This window comes from Nylanderia fulva, unplaced genomic scaffold (assembly GCF_048542155.1).
Source record: "Nylanderia fulva isolate GAGA-0341 unplaced genomic scaffold, ASM4854215v1 Scaffold66, whole genome shotgun sequence".
Lineage (NCBI taxonomy): Eukaryota > Metazoa > Arthropoda > Insecta > Hymenoptera > Formicidae > Nylanderia > Nylanderia fulva.
The window spans coordinates 114644-134631 of NW_028190764.1; the positions used below are offsets into that span (position 1 = coordinate 114644).

Below are 19988 nucleotides of genomic sequence, written 5' to 3' on the forward strand. Positions count from 1 at the left end.
ATATCACTATTAATGTCGAAAAATAAAGAATTTATTTACAGGAATATGAATGGAAAAATGAATAAAAGCTCCGTATGAGATTCTCCAAAGTGAAAGCTGTCGCTATAATGTCGCTATTAAGGCAAAAAGCGGTCCTCGGATAATGAAAGGACTCGGCGTGAAATTGCTCGAATTATCGCGAAACAACAATAAAGAGTTTACGAGTAAACTGCTGTTATGAGGAAAGGATTGTGTATGTCGAGCAACGAAAGCTATTAATTCGATTACATTACAGCGCCGCGAAGAATTTTACGATATTTAATATCCATAACAACTTACTTTCCCGACGGAAGTTCGATAATAAGCCACTCGCCAATTTTCAAGAAAGTTTCCGGATGGAAAACCTCTCGTGTACTTGCTGTTGCAACGTTGACGAGTACGACGCGCGTAAGTAATTTATGCCAGTGAAACTTTTTAATATTGATAAAATGCGGATGGGCTACTGTCAATTTTTGCGCGCCGACATCTTGAAATCACCTTCATAATTTTCATTCGATTAATTAAAGGATTGAAAATTCGCGAAATAAAAATATATATATTTTTTTTTTAGTTTTTGTTCATCGGTTTGTAGAAATGTACTTCAACTTTAAAATTTTCTTAAGCCTTTGATTATTTTCTTATAATACGAAGGGTCTGATAGACTTAATAATTATACAAATTCGTAATGAAATCTAAATGTAATATTTTGCATAACAATTTTTCAAGAAAAAAAATTCTTTTCACAAAATAATTAAAATCGTATACATTACGCTATACGTGGTGCCTTAATTACGAACATTACTTTCACGTAATAAATGAGTGGGACTCGGTTTATGTATATACATATATATATATCTCGGAGACTTATATTTTAACTGTTAACATAGTGTTATTATCTCTACTATCAACTGAAAGTAGAATGTTAAGCTATTCACTACGATTGTCGCTTTCACTCTTTTTAAAATACTTTTTGATTCTATTATCTCTTATAAGATAAATAGGTCAAGCTTGTCTCTTCTTCTTAGATTTATTGCTAACTCCTTTACCATTACATATTTCCTTCTCCGTACCGTGTCGCATTCTTTTAACAAAATTTTCCTATCTTGAGAATTTTCTTTTATCTACATGATGTTATACAACTACTCTGTTTTATAATTCGTTCATAATTGTTTATCATTTAAATTGCACTGATTATAAATAATATAATAATACATTTATATCAAATAACGATAAAAAATTAACTGCTCTAAATTTAAAAATCACTTTATAAAAAGAGAAATTAAAATTGTTTAACCTATATATCCAATTATGTGTATAATGTTTTTGTTACAAGAACCAATTATTGAACAAACGAAAGAGAATGAGACAGAGAAATAGAGAGATATATTTAAAATAAAAGCTAGGTTTCAGATAAGCATATATAATTTATGCTAAGAAATATTAACTAAATAAATCTAATAAAACATTCATAGATCATAACTAATGCTTCAAGATAAATGTCAATCAAAATTATTTCATAGCAAGTTTGACCAACTCATTTTCGATACATCATTTTTTAATGGATTTTGAAATATCCAATAGAATTAAAGATCTTTTATCACAATTACAAATTTCATTCAAACATATCGTTGCGCACGGTATAACGAGAAATGAGATAATTGAAAATTAATAACTCGAATTATATATATGAACGAAATTGTTTCAATTCATACATTTGTTGTATTCTAATTAATTTTATATAATTCACTGTCCCGTGTCAATAAATTTCAAAAACAATTTGAAAAAGAATTTAATTTTAGAAAAATTTGACTTTAAAAAATGATTTTTATCTAAATTCAGCGAACAATTGTGTACGATCTCATTCACTTAAAATGAAAAACTTTGTTTATAACAACCAAGTATGAATAAGTTAATTATCGTAATTTAATATCGCAGATTTCTCCTTCACGCAAGATTAGTAATTAATAAATTGCCACATTTCTCCTTGGCGGCGATAAAGTCGCAATCGATATTTATTGTAATTATTCCCTGACAATGAAAAATGGGAAACCCAAGATTTATATATATATATATTTTCATTAAAATAGAAATACTTAATTAAGTAAACTCGCTAAAAAATTTCATTAATTTTGTAAATGAACGCAATAAATAAGTTCCTGCTATACAACGCGTGCACAGAATATTTCTTTTATTCAATTAGCAGGTAAATATTGTTGCATTTTCATGATATCAAGCTACGCAGGTACAAACCTCGCATATTGCAGGATATAAAAACCTCTAAATCGAGTAGCTTATGCAGCAGCTGGGACAGAAATTTCTGCAAAAGTATCATTGTCCTGTTTATCCGCTGTACGCCGCGCTGCCAGCTATTTTTAGCAAAAATTCATACGAAAAATATCGCGCCCGCATACACATCTATTTCGCACTATTCGATGAGAACCATCGAATGTGATACACATTTTCCATTGATATTTCTAGGCACGCGAATTCAAAAACCGAAACAGCTTGTTATTTGAAGATCGCGAAGAAAATGTATTATAGAAACAATAGTTTTGTAAAGTCGATTCTTATTTCGTTCAAGGAGGGGCTCTATTTTCAGTGGAAAATTGCATTTGAGAATGTCTCTTCACCGCGCCGACTCGCTTCTCTCCAGAGTGATCGATTCAATCAACGTCTACGTCATTATCCTGCAAACTACCAGATAATCATCTCGACGCGCGCGATATATTTAAGCTCCGCCAATCGCAATATTAATTCAATTCGCCCGACGCGAGTCGTCGAACGGTATTTAGTTTGTCGACAGTCAGGAAAAATCATCCGACGTTACGCTTGCGGTGCGTTTAGACGCGACATATATTCGGCAATAAATTATTCCGGGCAGAAACGCGCCGCGCGAGAGCAAATGGAATGCGGAAGTTGACAAACTGGAGGGTATGATAGACCCGAGCATCTTCAATTTCTATTTTGCCATCGAAGCGATTTATACGTTACGCATCATATTTCTCCCGCATTTTATCTTATGTTAGATTATTTCTGGCGGAAAAAAATTTATTTGTTAATAAACAAAGCCCGGAAGAGTTCCGCTTAAGTAGATATTTACATATACGCGCACATACACGCTTAAATACTCATTTAACAATTTATTACGGTCGACTCTGTGCCAAAAAATACGAGTAGGGTTACATACTCACAATTAGTATGCGACTGTCAATCCATCATCATATCGAACGATTGCCATTGTTGTATAGCCATATATTAGTATATACACCTATCAAATAATTTATAAAAAAAACATATAAAAATCATTTATTTTAAAAATAAAAATATAATACATAAAAAATATAAAAATGCAAATAGAAACATATACACTATACATATATTTGATGCATTAAACGCTGTGATCGTGTATGCAATATTTATCATTACGTGCGCCGCACAAATTATTTTATTTTAGAAAGAATATGTTTTTTACAACATAAATTATGCTTTCACAAATTAAATCATATTTATTGGAATTATTTTTGTAATTATGTTTTAATTTATTTGCAACAGTGCTTTAAAAAATCATAAAATTTTAATTACTTTTGAGCAAGATAGAATTGCAAACAAGCATTTTTATTTTAATGATTTATATATTAAAACATATATTAAATTTTTTCGTAACAATTACTTAAATACTTTTATATTTCTAATAAAAAAATTTGTTTTGTTGAAAAGTAAGTCAAAGATATTAATTATTAAATCTTTCGTAAATATAGTTATCAAAAGTATATAAGCAAAAATAAAGATGTGAAGAAAATGTCTGTCAGATGTCAATATTAATCACGTGTATGTATATAGAAGTTTGCTTAAAACTATATGACAGCGATTCTCGCTAATTCGACGTCACACGTCTATATGCATTTAATTTGCGAGTCGCGAAACGCATCTCCACGTTTCGCCAAGTCGCGTACCGTTCCACCTTGTGACGTTTATTCGCTTTTCATAAAGTGCATTCTGCGCGACGCGACGGCGAATTCGACGTCACTGTCGAAAAATTGCCAGCGATGCGCTATGCAAATGGCGTATGTATTTTTCACGAACGTCGTACGTATATTTTATCGTTTCAGGAGGCGCTTTTCAACCCGAATTCTCCGGTCCTATCACCAATCTAACCGTGCCACTGGGGAGAGACGCCACTTTCACGTGTCTGGTGAAACATCTAGGAGGTTACAGGGTAAGTTGCATGAAAAGCGACGGCGTGCCTGTGATGTCGTAACGCTCACTTAACTTCTTGGGGTTTCGCTTAACTTTTGAAAGGATGCGCCTTTAAAAAATCATACCTGCTACCATAAACTTTCGCGGCTTATATATACTGCTATAGTCCGATAACTTAACACAAAAATCTGACAAATGTACAAACGAAATAAAAAAAAAATAATATGACGACAAAGATTATTACATATTAATTATTCGTTAATATTTGTCACAAACAATTATTTGTATAATTGTAAAATTTTATAAATCTGAAAATTAGTCTTTTTATCTTCTTCTAAGCGAAAAAAAAGCTGAGCTATATATGAAAAAAGTACATTCGACAGGACACGTACATGGAAAATACATTTAACGCGTTGAATAATCCCATCTGTACAATTTTCATGGCCGTATAAGTCGATCTTGATATCTACAAAATTCTCACTTAAGGAACTCGAGAAGAATTTCTCTGCTCACTTTGCCCGACTTCTACTTTCAGACCAAGAACTTTTATCGATACACGTGCGTATATATAAGAAGCTACGAACGACGTTTTTTCCCAAAAACGTATTAACGAAATCTTTTTATAAAGCTAATCTAATACATATCGCGCTATCGATCTTGCACGCGCATTTTATAGCGAAATAGTCTGACTTACCATTTATCATTACTACTAGCAAGTTCGCGTTTTTACGCGACAATGGAATTTAATAATATTTTTAGCTTTTTATATCGTGAGATTATCTTTTTCACGCATTATCGCCTTTTCTTCACGCATTTATTAACCAATACTATCATAATTAGTATAATCAATTGCTTCGATCCATAATTTTGCTCGCAGTCGGTCAGACATTTAAAACTCGCTCTATCTAACGTTTGACGAAAACTGTATATAGAAACTCAAACTTACAGATTAGAAAATTTGATTACATTTTACACCAAACCGATGAGTCTTTATCGGCAAATCAGTAAAGTAGAAGCGAAATATTAATATGGGTATAATATATACGAACTTCTATTTTCAAATTAATATTCAACCAAATCTCTTTCTCTCTCGGTTTCCAGCCTTATTGCACGTCACAGATTGTTATTATTATTATTATTATTATACCGTTAATTTAATCGCGCGGTACAACGAGAGCATCGATTATATGCAAATAAATGTCAACGCCTCGTGTCGGTCAAATTAAAGCAATTCCAAGCGGAGAATCATGATAATTAAATTTATGTGAAGTACAACTGCGATGTGCTAGAGATCCGTCGTTACCAGACGTAGTCAAAAGATGGTCTCTCCATTTATAGTCCACTTTCTGAGAGAATTTAAAAGTCAAATCGAAAGAATGACTGACTCACAAGCGAACCATTTTACTGATGCTTTTTTTTAAACGATTCTATATTGAACAATTGCAATATCTATTCAAGAAGCGCTTTGATAGTTATGATTAAAGTCGGCGGAGTCTTCTGTAAAGCGGAAAGCGTCAAGTTTGCTGTTATTCCTTTTGTATACAAATGAAATCGAGATCAATTTCTTTATACTAACGTAAAAGAAAAAATATATAATACATAGATATGCACATTTTTTTCATAGACACAAAAACCGAGAAGATTATGAAGAAGTCGCTTTTGTCATTTCAAAGACGCGAATATCATTGGATCTCTCCTGTTCCAGAGACACGAAGATCATCGATACCCTTCTTGTCGATAGAATGTTTGCGCTATCGCGAGAATACACACGTGAGAATAATGAGAAAGAGAGAGAGAGAAAGTTGCATGGTGGTATTCCGATTTTCTATTACTAGTTCGAGAATACGCGCATACGTGGTGTAACCATGGTGGTCGGTGTAACCACGGTGCTATGTGTGAGTACATGTGCGTACGTGCGTTCACTTACTCGGTCGCGTGAAATCGCGACAGCTTCTCGCTTTGGGATTCCGAATATTCTAAGGAAAATGCAAATATCGCTGAAAGTTTGGCCAAGGGGAATCGCGCGTGTCAATCCACGTACGCGAGTGTCTCTCTGTGTGTGTGTGTGTGTGTGTGTGTGTGTGTATGTGTATATATACGTCTGCATGCTTGCACACCTCAGGATAGGCTCCCCCACATCTGTTTGTATTCCGCAGCCGGATGCCTGTGAGGAAATTGCGGCGTCTTCGACGAAATTCGTGACGCCCGTCACCGCGATTTCCGGTAGCGCGCGACTCTCTCTATATATTTCACTCCACCTATCAATCTATCTCTCGTCACCCCTATTAAGATCTCGATTTCTGGCGATTGATGTTCCAGGTCGGTTGGGTAAAGGCGGACACGAAGGCGATTCAGGCGATACACGATCACGTGATCACGCACAACCAGAGGATATCCGTGTCCCATAGCGACCACAGTATGTGGAATCTTCACATCAAGGGCGTTCAGAAAGAGGACGGCGGTCTTTACATGTGTCAGATCAATACGGATCCCATGAAGAGTCAGGTATGTATAAAATTCTGATTATATATAGTGCAGAGTCGATTTTTAAATTATTTATATATTTTAATTTTGCACAGATGACAGTCATGATTAAATGCATTTAATATTTTAAAATCATTCGACGAACATGGACGTCCGCAGGATTTTTTCCAGGGAGGGGTGCATTATTAAAATTTTTTATTTTTCTTATTTTTTTTGTCCTTTCTTAACTTTTTGAATTAAATTTTTTTTCTCATTTTGTTATTTTTATTTCTTAATATTAAATCAATTCCGGTATTTATTCAAAAGGAGAACAAATTCTTAATTTTTTTCCTGATTCCAAAGATTTTTTCCAGAGGGAGCAAAATTTTTCTTTCTTAATTTTTTGACATTTAATTTTTTTCTTATTTTATTTTTATTTTTTTATATTATAAATATACAAATAAATTCCAGGGTTTATTCAGGAGAGCGAATGTTCAATTTTTTTACCAATTCCAAGGAAGGGGAGGGAGGCAAATGCTCTTTCCCTTGCGGATGCTCATACCGATGAATAATACTGTACCAATTTATTCGCGCTGCTGATGCATCACGTGAACCAGCCGGTTCCGTCACGAGCTTTTCCCCGCTTCAATTACAAAGTTTGCGCCGTTTATTCGAATCTCGGGAGCAATGTCCGTTTCTGGCATACCGCGCCTTTACTTCCGTCGTCGTTAATATTGGCCAGCGGGTAAATCTAACGAGACGCAAGTTTCACGAAGAATCTTTCGTGACGACACTGCGGTGACGGAAGTATCGTTAGGAAGTTCCGAGAGAGAGAGAGAAAGAGAGAGAGAGCTTCTAATAGCAGTTTGCCGCAGTTTTAGAAACGCGCGGAATTTACTTAGGCGCGGAAACGATAGTGTATTTGTCGTTTCGAGCATTTCCGGTAATTACGTTTCTCCTATGATTATCTTACCAGAATGATACCGTCGAGTTTTTAAAAGTCTTTAAGAAATGACAGATTCCATTTTCACTTATTCGCGCATAGTTATTTTAAAATATATAAAAATTTAAATTATAATAAATTTATTATATATTTTTATATTATATTTTTTAAATTTAAAATCTAAAATAAAATCCGCCCTTTCTCTTTAATTAATAAGTAAAATTAATAAGTTCCAATACTTTTAATACATACATCTATATTTTATTACTATTGATCTCAATATGTTGTCCCAATATAGTAAACTCGAAAACGCATAGCTCTTGTTTGAAATTAGTCGTGGCAAACCAACAAACTCGGTGAAATAACTAATTGGAACGACCCTATCGACGACTGTATTTAGGTCGATAAAGCATGCGGACACATTCGTCAATGGTCAAAAGGTCATACAATTCCGATGTGGCACACACATTTGTCTCTCATATTATATTTAGCCACATATTTTATTACACATTTTATTTGATGGCTATATACATGTGTAAATGTATATATTAAACATATAAGATCTTATAAACATTTCACGTTGCTCATGCAAATTTGAATTTGTTTAATTACATAAACTTAAAAGAGTGATTCTATTAATTACAAACTAAATTAGATTAATATTAAGAATATTTTTATTAGCTCTCGAAATAAATACATTATATACATATATAATTCTTTACTGAAATAAAGTTAAGACATTTACTTCATCCAAATTAAGTTTAATGAATTTGGATAAAGTAAATTTTTTAACTTTATTTCAGTAAAAGAAAATATTCATTAATTATGAAATACATTCTGTGGACATTCCAAATAAGTAAATGTTGACGATAACACACAAATAACAAAATTTTTATGTAATAAAAAACATTCCAATATTTTGCATATTTATATCGTTTCTAGTTCATTTTCTAATATTAAATACACCAAAAATATATATTATTTCAATCACGTGTAAATTGACAAAACTTTGTCATATATTCGATAAAAATTTGATACCAATTTATCAACTTTTATTTCATGAAAGAAGTCATAAAATAGAATAAGTCAAATCGAAGTGACTTATCGTAATATTACTACGTACATCACCAATAAAATACGTCATAAGAAACGATAATAATATGTCCTCGTGCGTAAATATTCTATGCTATTCCGCGACAATCGGCTTTAAAAGGAATACGATTTCTTTCGCTCCAGTTTGAACTTCACGAAAGACGATGGTTTTTCGATAGAGATTCTATAAAAGAATCACTGAATGTATTTCGTATCTTTAACGTTTCCTGTATTTTTCAGAATAACTTCCAAGAAAAAATGGTAAATTTGCATGTCATATTAAAATGATCTGTCCATAAAGTCAGCAAATAAAAATTATATATCTATGTAAAGATTTTGTTTAAAGATATATATATATATATATATATATATATACATATCAAAAGTCTTTCTGTATTTCTATTTATATAAATACTTCTTATATTTTAAATCGATTAAGTTACTTAGCTGAAATTCGAATACAAAAATAATATTTCCTCAACTTTTTTAGACTCAGTTTTATGTTTCTGGCTAATAAGTAAGAGATAGTAAAATAAAATAGGAGCAGATATTTCGTCAAATGAGCTTTTCTGCAACGCGGCGAACATCGCGGAAATCGATTGCGATAAGTTGCCCAACAAAACAATTAATCGAGCGATTCGGTGCCAATAATGCCCACATCGACAAAGTGCCAAGATGCGCATGAGTTAATCGATAGTTACTCAGTTACAATCGGACCACGTCTCACTTGGTTCACGCAATTAATCACCCCGGTCTCAGTTTGCTAACTATCATTAACATAATCCAGGGGTTGTAATACGTGCGCAATCGCATTCGCATTAGAAACCTAGAAGACCCTTCGGAAATCCTTACTAAGTCCTTATCCGCAATATGAAATATCTCATTTTTTACTTCCAAGTAGCGAGAGAATATTCCCACCAAAATAAAAGAAGAGGTTCAAAATTCAGAAATCCGAAATGAAACTTACAGAGAATATTGAATTTGATGATCAATAAGCTGAAAATTTCAAACCATGCAAGCTACCGCATCGACATTAGTAATACAATAATTAATGATAATTAAATATAATTTTCGTTTAATAACATTATTGATTTACTCTATGTTTATGATAAACATCGCATTTATCATCGCATTCATTATATTCCCGGCGAAACCTTCGGGCGACGTAAATGATGAGAGAGGGAAGAACGGAAGAAGAGAGAGAGAGAGAATTGCGTATATATGTTGGAGAGAGAAACTAAAGCGCTCTCGATTAGAGGCAGCAACAGTCGCTGCAACCTCGTTTACACATCCCCATACTTTCCGTCGCCTAATCGTCGTCGGTGACGCGCGATAGCACACAAACTGCGGCGGTATTATCGCCGAGAGCTCTGCCACGAGAGAGTATTAGCTCTGCCGCCGACATAACAATCTGTACAAGTATCGAAAGCATTTCGCGTGCACGTGGCTGGCAGATCCGCGACATACTTAACGAGCCCGGGAACTTAACGAGCCGTCTTCGCCAGTTCGGGAACACTAATATCCATTTATGAATAACGCGAGCATCGCTTAAATCCTGCACATCCCTCCGAATATAATATACTAGGGTCTTTCAAAAAAACACCCTCGTATAATATACAGGGTGTTTTACAACTGGCGAAAATGTCGAGACGCCAATGAATTTTGAATTATGAGCAGTTGAAAATAAAGGCTTCTTTGGAATCTAAGCCTTGTGGAAATAAAATATTAACAGAAGTACATTCTTCAATTAATTTTAGGTATAGAGTTTGCTTTAATAGCAGTTTAATATAAGGCTTAATTATCAAGATACATAATAGCATAAATTAGGAACATGTTAAAAATGATGGCCTTCCTCAATATTTTCACCAAGAAAAAATCGTCTCCAAATGATATCAAGAATCTGTCATTAAAAACTTTTTCGCCGGTTTTAAAATACCCTGTTTATGTATATGGTTGCGTGTATATATTTTATTAGAAAAGGATATCGGAATATTAAATCGCGTGAAACAATTGTTACACGCGGCCGGCGTAGTAATTGCTGATAAAAAAAATACAGCGCATAAAATCGACTTTCGAACGGTGAAAAATATCAATGGAGAGAGTCTGTGGGATTAAACGAAGCTACACGTTTGTATATTTTCCGCGCTCGCGCACACAACAAATTCGTTCGAATAATCGAATAACTACGAACAATCAAGTAAACAAGTACTCAAAATTCGTGCGCTCGTCCCTTTAAATGCACGGCGCTTAAATTTAACTTAGACAGCAATTAGGCGTGCGCGAAAATGTCGCTTTACGAGCGTGAGAAATTTTTCTCGCGATACAAGAGAGAGAGAGAGGGAGACACTTAACGAGCCAATTTAGTTAAGCGGCCCGTAAGTTCTCCGTTCGTCCTTTCTACCCTCGGATAACATTTGCCTTGTCTCTCTTCTGAGATCGGAGTCGAGACCGCCGCGGTGGTTGTCTGGTTGCCTTAAAGTAACACTTGGCTCTTGCCGGCAAAGTGATACGGCGCGAGACACCGCTGGAAGTCGAGCCGAGATCTAATTTTCCGACATTTCGGATTGAATTCGCGCGAGCTCTTCCCTCGCTAGTCGCAGTTTCCCTCTTTTCGCGAAGGAAGAAAGCCGTAATCTTAAATAGTGCACGGAACGTAACACGCGACACGGTTGCGGGCAAGGTGTCCTGCTCGTCAGTCGCTCCCTTGTCGCTTTTGTTTTACGAAATACCAAGCTAAATAATGAGCACTTTGCTGAACAAGATTGATAGTGTCGTGGCAAATCGATCGGAAGAATTTATGAAAAAAGTAAATATAGCATGAAAATAAGGGTTGCGCAAGGGGAACAAAATATAATATAAATAACATCTTTTTTCAAGATATAGAGGTTCTGTGAACAAATGTGAAATCTTTTGACTGAACTCTCTATAATTATTATTTTATAATATACTGGTTCTTATTTACATCGCGTCATATATTCTTTCTTCCATGTATAGGTGCCTTTTTTGCATCTTTATCTTCTAAATTAAACAAGTTTTACCGCAAGTAGTCAGACCAGTGATTTGTCAGAACAAATCTGCAATTCGATTGAAAACAAATCAAAAGATAATTTAAAAAAAAAATGACGTATGTAAAATCACAAAAACAACGTGCGAAGATAGATATATAAGTAAAAAAATATACATGTCACATATTTTACTATTATCGCACATTTTCTAATATAATTTTAAAAAATTCTCGAAAATTTATAACATGAAGCTTTTCCCGTGCACGCTTATTAAATCGTTAAAAATCAGCCGTCCGTCGAAATAATGAATTGTCTTCTGCACGAATAAATTTTTCCTCCGTAAATTTGACTTTCCCACTATCAGATCCTCGTTCCTTTCTCTTTTCTGCCTCATTCGCGCATGTATGTATATATATGTATAGCAACAGTTAAAACACGATAGAGTCTCGTACTCCACGAAGGATGCAGAGTCTCGCCTCTCGTAACTATGTTTCCTCGCTCGTTGCCGAATATATGGCATCGCCCTTCGCGCGTCGCTTATAATTCCGACTGCGTGTCTGATAAAATTTACGTGTACGTACGTAGAGACGTCGGCTTGCGCGTCGACTTGTGCGTCGTCTTTCTTGAAATTTCGCGTCACTTCTTCGGGGTTATCTGCATAATTCTGACGCGACGCGAAACGCACTGATTTAATCGAATAATTAAATCGAATCTCGCGAAACTACCATATATCCCTTGTAAAGGTCTTCTACAGTTTTTGTAATAATGTCAACGTGAGTCGTAAATCTTGTCCGTACCACTTGAAAATTTTATTTATTAATTAAGAATTATTACGATTAACTAAAATAATTTCGTTCTCCATCACAATTATGATAACATTTTCTGATTAATTATTATGTGACAATTGTTTAACTATGATTGTACATATAATCTCTTCATTCATTGTCAATTTTTATTTTACCCATAATGAATCATCTATCTTGATAGATTATGACAGGGACAACAGAGATACGAATTTAATATTTCAATCAATTAATACAATTTGAAGCAAACACGATATCTATAACTCTTTTTTTTTATAATACTTCAGTATGCAGAATATTTTACAAATACAAGAGAGCAGAATTATTTTGGTTTCGTTCAACGATACAATTAGTTATTAGGAAATAATGTTCTCATAGTTATATACGTATGTTCGCGATTACGCTGAGAGAAATTGCGCGCATACTTACAAATTAATCCTATAATGCGAATCTGGCTAACAAGCGATAATGGGTCTCAACGGGCGTGTTGTTTGCGCGAAAGTGTTTACCCTCTGATACACTTTGTAAGACAAAATGATCTTCCACATTAACCATAATTGATATCCCATTTACAATATTGATTTACTAAACTCCCCTTATATTTGTCTTTGTATATTTTTATGACGCTCCTATATTTTCTTAATGAGAAGTGCCATAAAGACTTATTTTGCTTATTTATTGATGTAGATTAAAAACAAACTAGCTTCAAAAAATTGGGTTATTATTTATAATATTAAAAGAGAAATGTAAACAACTCAAATTTAATTAATTAATTATTACTGACTCTAAAAACAGATATTCGATCAGACTCAGTCACGATTGCTAATACATTGATCCCCAGGCGTAATAATTAATTTACAATTCGCGCGAGTGCGAAAGAATAAAGTAATTTCGCACAATTCAACGGCAACACGTATGAGTTTACGCGCTCGAGCACGTGTCTCGTCATTGCCATTGCTGTGATAGGGTAGGTAGGTACGCAGTTTGCATTCGTCGAGAGGGCTGTTTCTACAGCGGCGGCTTGCCAGACAACTCGGTTATAACGATTGAAGTTTCGTCGTGGCGTGGATTACATCCTCGTAATTGCGCGTACACTTCGTGCCTCCGCGTCTTGCGAAGACAAGAGAGAGAGAGAGAGCGACGTGTGTGGAGTTTCCTTTAAATCGCAGGTGAAACGAGGAGAATCGAGGAGGAGAAGTGAACACGGCGGGAAAGATATAGAGAAGTGACGGAGAACAGCAGGAGGCGAAAGAGAGAGAGAGAGAGAGAGAGAGGCCTTGCACTCGTCCTGACGCCTCGTGGGTTGACATACGACCGACAAAAGTCTCCCGAACACAGAGATGTGCGAGGTTGATCCTCCTTCTGCTCCGCGACTCTCTATCGCGCTTCCTACTGCTGTCACCTCGCTCGGAAATTATAACGTGATAACGCCTCCGTAAGCGCGCGTGCTCTGATAAGAGTCGAATGCGTAAGGTAGCGCCTTTGTCCTGAAGGATTATTTTACACTTTGCGAGAAAATGTGATGTACATCCGGCATTTCTATTGCGTCAAGCATTAGTTTAGTGTTCTCTCCGAACAATGGAGCCGTAAAACTCTCGTAACATATATATATATATATATATATATATATATATATAACGTGATTTAAATTCCACTACATCTTAAAATCAAGATTCGCTGTTAAGGTGATGCTGAACATCCTTGAAATTTATTTACTAAATTATTTACTAAATTTATTTACTGGCTATAATACGGATTGTTTTTTTACCCGAAATTAGAACGCTTCGCCCTTTATTAATATTAATACTTTATTTTGTACAGGAAAGACTTATCAATCTGTATAGTCTCATATATCTTAATTATAGAAATCTTAGAATTCATAATTCTATAGCCAAAATATATAAGACTATATACAGATTGATAAGTCTTTTTCCTGTACAAATTAAAGTATTAATATTAACAAAGGGCGAATAATTCTAATTTCTGGTAAAAAACAATCCGTATAGCCAATAAATAGATTTATAGCTGAATCTATCCTTACATCCCCTTAACTTCATCGATAATTTCTGCTGTAATTCGTCAGATAATACTTTGATACGTGTATTAAAAATAAATAAAAATATTACAATCATTAGGAAATAATCGTGTATTTCGTAGTAGAAAGTAAATAAAAAGTAAATACTACTAATAGAACGGATGGGTTATGGCTAAAAGTCACGATTTTTGCGTATAACTCACGCGCGTGATTATTGAACGTCGGGACGTGCAAGAATGATGATGCCGATTAGTGATTATGATGTTTTGACGCTACCACGCGCCGTTAATTAACGAATAACCCGCGATACACACCGACATCCGCACCAGCAACGTCAGCAGGTTGCACGACCATAATACGTTACCCCAACGTCGGGCTGAAGTATATCGGGAGCAAGACACTCGAGATTTAGAGACGCTCGCGTTATCCAACTGCCTTACATCCGTACTTCGTAATCTACTAATGTAACGAAAAATGGGGAAAAAAACTGACGTAGAATGAATAAAAAAAAAAATAATTTCGCGCATTCTTATATTATGTTCAGAAATAAAATTTCAGTATCTCATATGAGTCGATAATATTACCTTGACTTTTGCCAAGTGCAGTTATTTAATTAGTCTTAAAAAATTAAGTGCACTCTGCGAAGAATAAAAAATACGTGTTTTCCATTAATTTCGCATTTTTATTTATGTCTCTCTCAACTCTTCCAGCGCGAGAGAATCCGGTTGTTTTAAACACTATTTCCATGACAGCGTCATATATACCGCGACGAGGGAAATAAAGTGAGCTATATGTCATCACTTCTGATTCGCTTGTTGTTATCAACGCGGAACATAGGATGAGTCACATTTGCACGCAATACCATATTATATTAATGAAAAAAAAATTTCTCTCTCTCTCTTTCAACCGCGTACTAAGTTTTTGTAGAATATGATTAAAGTTAGATATAATTATAGCTCTATGCGCTTTGTAAAATCTCTCTCTCTCTCTCAAGTTATCACTGTGAAAATTTATATGTATGCGTTAATTAAAATTCACCAATCGTAAAAAATGTAAATAGATCGCGCGACGTAATGTTCTCACATTTGAATAGTTTCATTGTAATATACGATATTATAAAATATTTGTGATAAAAAATTATTATATATTTATAGTCAATAATTTAAGTTCGAATCTGTAACAACAGTAAAATAAAATAACAGAGAAAAAAGGAGGAATATAAAGTTATAGTTATTTTACTTATTATATTATATAATTAAAATAAAATAGCTTCAATAATTAAGTAAACTTTCCGTCTCACTAACCGTTCTCGTTTATATTAATACTAATTACAAATCATCTGTTTTTTTTTTCAGACAGGTATGCTGTCGATTGTCGTGCCACCCGATTTCGATCCTGAAGCTACATCGAGTGACATGATGGTAGGCGAGGGTGGCCAGGTAAGTATTTTTTTTTAAATTTTTTATTATCTGTTACTTATAATTATTACGTTATTATATATATATATATATATATATGTTTTTGTAAATTACTCATTTTTTTATATCAATTATATTGAATTCAGAAAGATCTTTGATCACTAGTGATTAAGAGTTTTGTTCACGACAAATAATATTTTTCTATTATACCGTTCCGTTAAAAATACACCGTCAATATCAAACGAATGTTGCTTTAGGTCAACAATTAACTTTCGACTCAATTTCAAAGTATTCATCAGCATGCGGGAATAAATTTGCGGATAAATATGCCAGGAAGAAAGATGCGCTATGGCGCGATGCTAGGCCGGAGGTCGTTAAATAATTTACCCCGTGCAGAAGCCGTCATGAATAAACGATGGTTTATTACTTACAAATGTGGGGCTGATTTACGTCTGTAGTAAATTATCAGGGCAACGTTATTCCGCTTGATTCATGTCGGAGAAATCTATATCGGAGAAGGGCAATACGCGCCACGAGTGTGCAACGGCTCGCGGCTGTGAGTCTACAAATAACTTGCAACTTCCGCTATTCGTCGTCATTAACGTCTTGAACACGAGATTGGTGTTACTGCTAAGATGCTTAAATCGTCAGAAAGTCTATAATGATACCGACTTAAAAATATTAACTTGTGAATGTACTTGTCGTACGCTGACGCGTTACTATTAAATCTACAAACTAATTGTCATATTTAGAAAGACGTCAACAGCAATTTAAGCATAAAAACGAATATAGTGTGTTGGTGTATATACTTTACGATATAATTCATAGTTAGTAATTTTGTACACCTGTTGCAAGTGCTATTTTAACATTATTATACAGTATAACTTGTAATTATTATTTATTAAATGTCTTTTTATTTATTAATAGTATAATTTTATTTCAAGCGTTTGTTCAGAACGAAAAAATGTGTAATATTTCGATGATTAGCTCTCTTGTTCTTGCGGAAGAAAAAGATATGGACATGTTTTCGCGACTCTTATAAGTGCAATAATTTATTCGTTCCGCTAATTTTCTTCGCGCATTAATTCCGAGGACGCGACGTTGTACACGTGTTACAGCCAATCTTGATGTTTCGCGCGGATGTAAGTAAGCCATCAGTGGAAATAAGCTTATAAATATACCTGTTGCTCACAATTCATATTCCATGGCAGCCGTGCAATTTTAGCGAATACCTCATCTCATCCTCGCGTTTTTCCGCGCGCATGGCCGACGGTGTCGCCCGGGTAAAGAATATTGCGCGCTTCTCTCAGAATGTCTGACAGGACGCTTTTACGAAGACGCGACAGCAACTATACGGCGCCGCCCCACTACATCGTGGACCATTTTAAACTTTGAAATTATACTGACGCGCATATAGCGAGTACTTCTATTATAATAAGCTTCCGCAGTTGGGTTATATACAGAAAATTGTACTACTGTCAGTTTGTATAAGTTACTTTCTACCTCTTTTGACGAGATTGTCGGGACATGCGTCTAAATATCGTATCGTACTCCTTTTGTTACGGCAGAACGTTATATATAGTCTATAGTCTGCCTGAAACATAAAATTTATTTACTCGAAAAATGGTAGAATTACATTGTGAATTTTGATTTTTTCCTTATGCGATAAAATAAAATTATTCTCGCGTTTTTAAACAAATTTTTTTGTCTACATAAGCTGTAGTAGCTTCACAGTTAATTTGTATTTTCTAATGCTTGAACGTGTAAAAAAGTAAAAAATATTTAAATTAAATATAACATATTTGACTGAAATACTAATATATGTTCAATTAACAAAATAGTTATTTAGTTGAACGGTTTAGTCTAGTTAACAACTTTTTTTCAGCGTATATTGTTTTATGTATCTGTTAAATAATTTTTGCTTTACAAACTATGCGCATCCATTCCCAATTTGATATCCTTAATAGATACAATATTCAACAGCAATAAATTCAATAGTGGTTGCCAATTGTCGCGATAACATTCAAAAAAAGTTAGAATTTCTGTTGATCCGGCACACTAGATAAAGTTCATAAAAAATTGAAATTTTAATCGAGATATGAGGTTGTGAATTTGTTTCCTGGTGGTACAATCTGTGTTCACTGAGATAAATAAATAATTTTGGTGACCTATAACTGTTTATTACTTCTCTTTCTTCTCTCTTTTTCTCTTCTATATTTACCAGACTCTCATGAAAAAATCTAAGCAAATCCACACTAGAAAATTTTTCATGACGTATTTTTTCATCGTGCAAACATGTTTTCATGCCATATCCTAATAAATTTTGATTACATGAGATTACAACATTTTCAAACTTTATCTTTCTTATTTCAAAATTTATTTCTGGCAAAATGTTGTAAAAGTTTCTTCAAACTTTAAAACAGAAAATACTTTTTCAATAAATGTTTTATTTTCTTTTATATGTTTTTTTCGAAATATATATAATGCTTTTATTTATTTCAAAAATTAAATATAAATTTAACTTAAAAAAATCTTACATGAAATATTGATATGCTGTATCAATTTTGTACTTACATCTCAATAAAATAAATATTTCCAATCTTATCTCAGATATAATATTAATAACAAAATAATGTGACATAAATAATAAAAATGTTAATAAAATATTAATGTAATCTATGTGTTTATATTATCCGTCTGATATTGTTTAAATCTTTAAAGAGTATTTTCAATAAATTAGATTGTTATGACATAACCAGAATTTTAGAGTCAAGTATCACAATAGGTATGTTTAATTAATTTTATATGCATTTCTATAAATTTATACGCCGCTTTAAAAGTTTTTTAAAAGGAATCAAGTAAGCAAAAGTTACTTTCTGTTTTTTTGAAGCTATGCAAACTATACGATATGTATGCAATAACTTGCATTACACCTCGAAATCGTGCTAACACGATATTCATCTAAAAACGTCACAGATATTGCAAACCAACAGGCAACGTGTCAGTAGAATGCAGGCCAACAAACAGTGCAGTATGCTGCGACACGTGTCGTGTCGTTAATTGTCAACACGCCGTTTATATTTTCCATTGTAGAACACACAGATATTCATTCCCGCGTACGTGTTTCGCAACTCGCAACTCCACCCATCCCTTTGCGTTCATTTCGAACATCCATAACTCGGTAACTGATGAGAATCGAGCCGATATATATTCATAATCGATCTCGCGAATCTATAGAAACACGCCGCGACGACAAATTCTGTAAAATCAAGCCGATTTCATATAGTATCTGACGTCATTCATCCCAAAATAGCTCGATATTCGTTCGATTATTTAGGCCGCCCAGAAGCAAAAATATGGTTAAACTGAACATCCGTTAACGAGAATTCGAGAAGGTTTCGATAAAATTGGCCGTGTTGCGAGCGCACGCGGCGGAGCTAATAACCGTCTAAAAAAAAAAAAAAAAAAAAAAAAAAAAAAAAATCCCAATGCCGGATATTTCATGCCCCTCGCGACCATAGATTCGTTTTCCGCTCGAATATCCGCGCGAGCCGCCATTGTTTCGGACAAACGTCCCTAGCGCGTACGTGTTTTACATAGAGAGACGGAGATTGCGCGCATCTCTCTCTCTCTCTCCCTCGTTTATATTTCCAAATATATATTTTGGTGAAGCATGGCATTAGAGTGGAGTGCAATAACGAACTCGCTTCTCTTTATAATTCCGGTTTCATAACACGTACAGGTGAAGTTAACGTGCCGGGCGAGAGGCGTACCCGAGCCGCGCGTATCCTGGCGCCGAGAAGACGGCAGGAACATTATAATTCGGGAGCCATTTGCAGGAAGCGCCCCGAACCAGAAGTCTCAAGGTAAGATTTAATATAGATGGCACGCCCTCGCCGTACCGCACCGTTTCGCCGATATAGAAACGCGGAATATACAATTATGTTTTCCTTAAGCGCGCGCGCATACCGCGCTGCTCCCGCGGGGATCCCGTTAGTATTCAAATTCCCTCAT

At 34.4% G+C, this 19988-nt stretch overlaps 1 protein-coding gene across 1 annotated transcript in view; it reads left to right on the forward strand.

Annotated features, from left to right (window-relative positions):
• The window catches only part of LOC114933938 (lachesin), a 68425-nt gene that overhangs the window by 33621 nt on the left and 14816 nt on the right, over positions 1 to 19988 (forward strand). Inside the window, exons 3-6 of the mRNA XM_029306527.2 lie at positions 4128 to 4234; positions 6535 to 6720; positions 15912 to 15995; positions 19717 to 19840. Coding sequence (XP_029162360.1) covers positions 4128 to 4234; positions 6535 to 6720; positions 15912 to 15995; positions 19717 to 19840 — 501 coding nt within the window. The remainder of the gene's footprint in view (positions 1 to 4127; positions 4235 to 6534; positions 6721 to 15911; positions 15996 to 19716; positions 19841 to 19988) is intronic.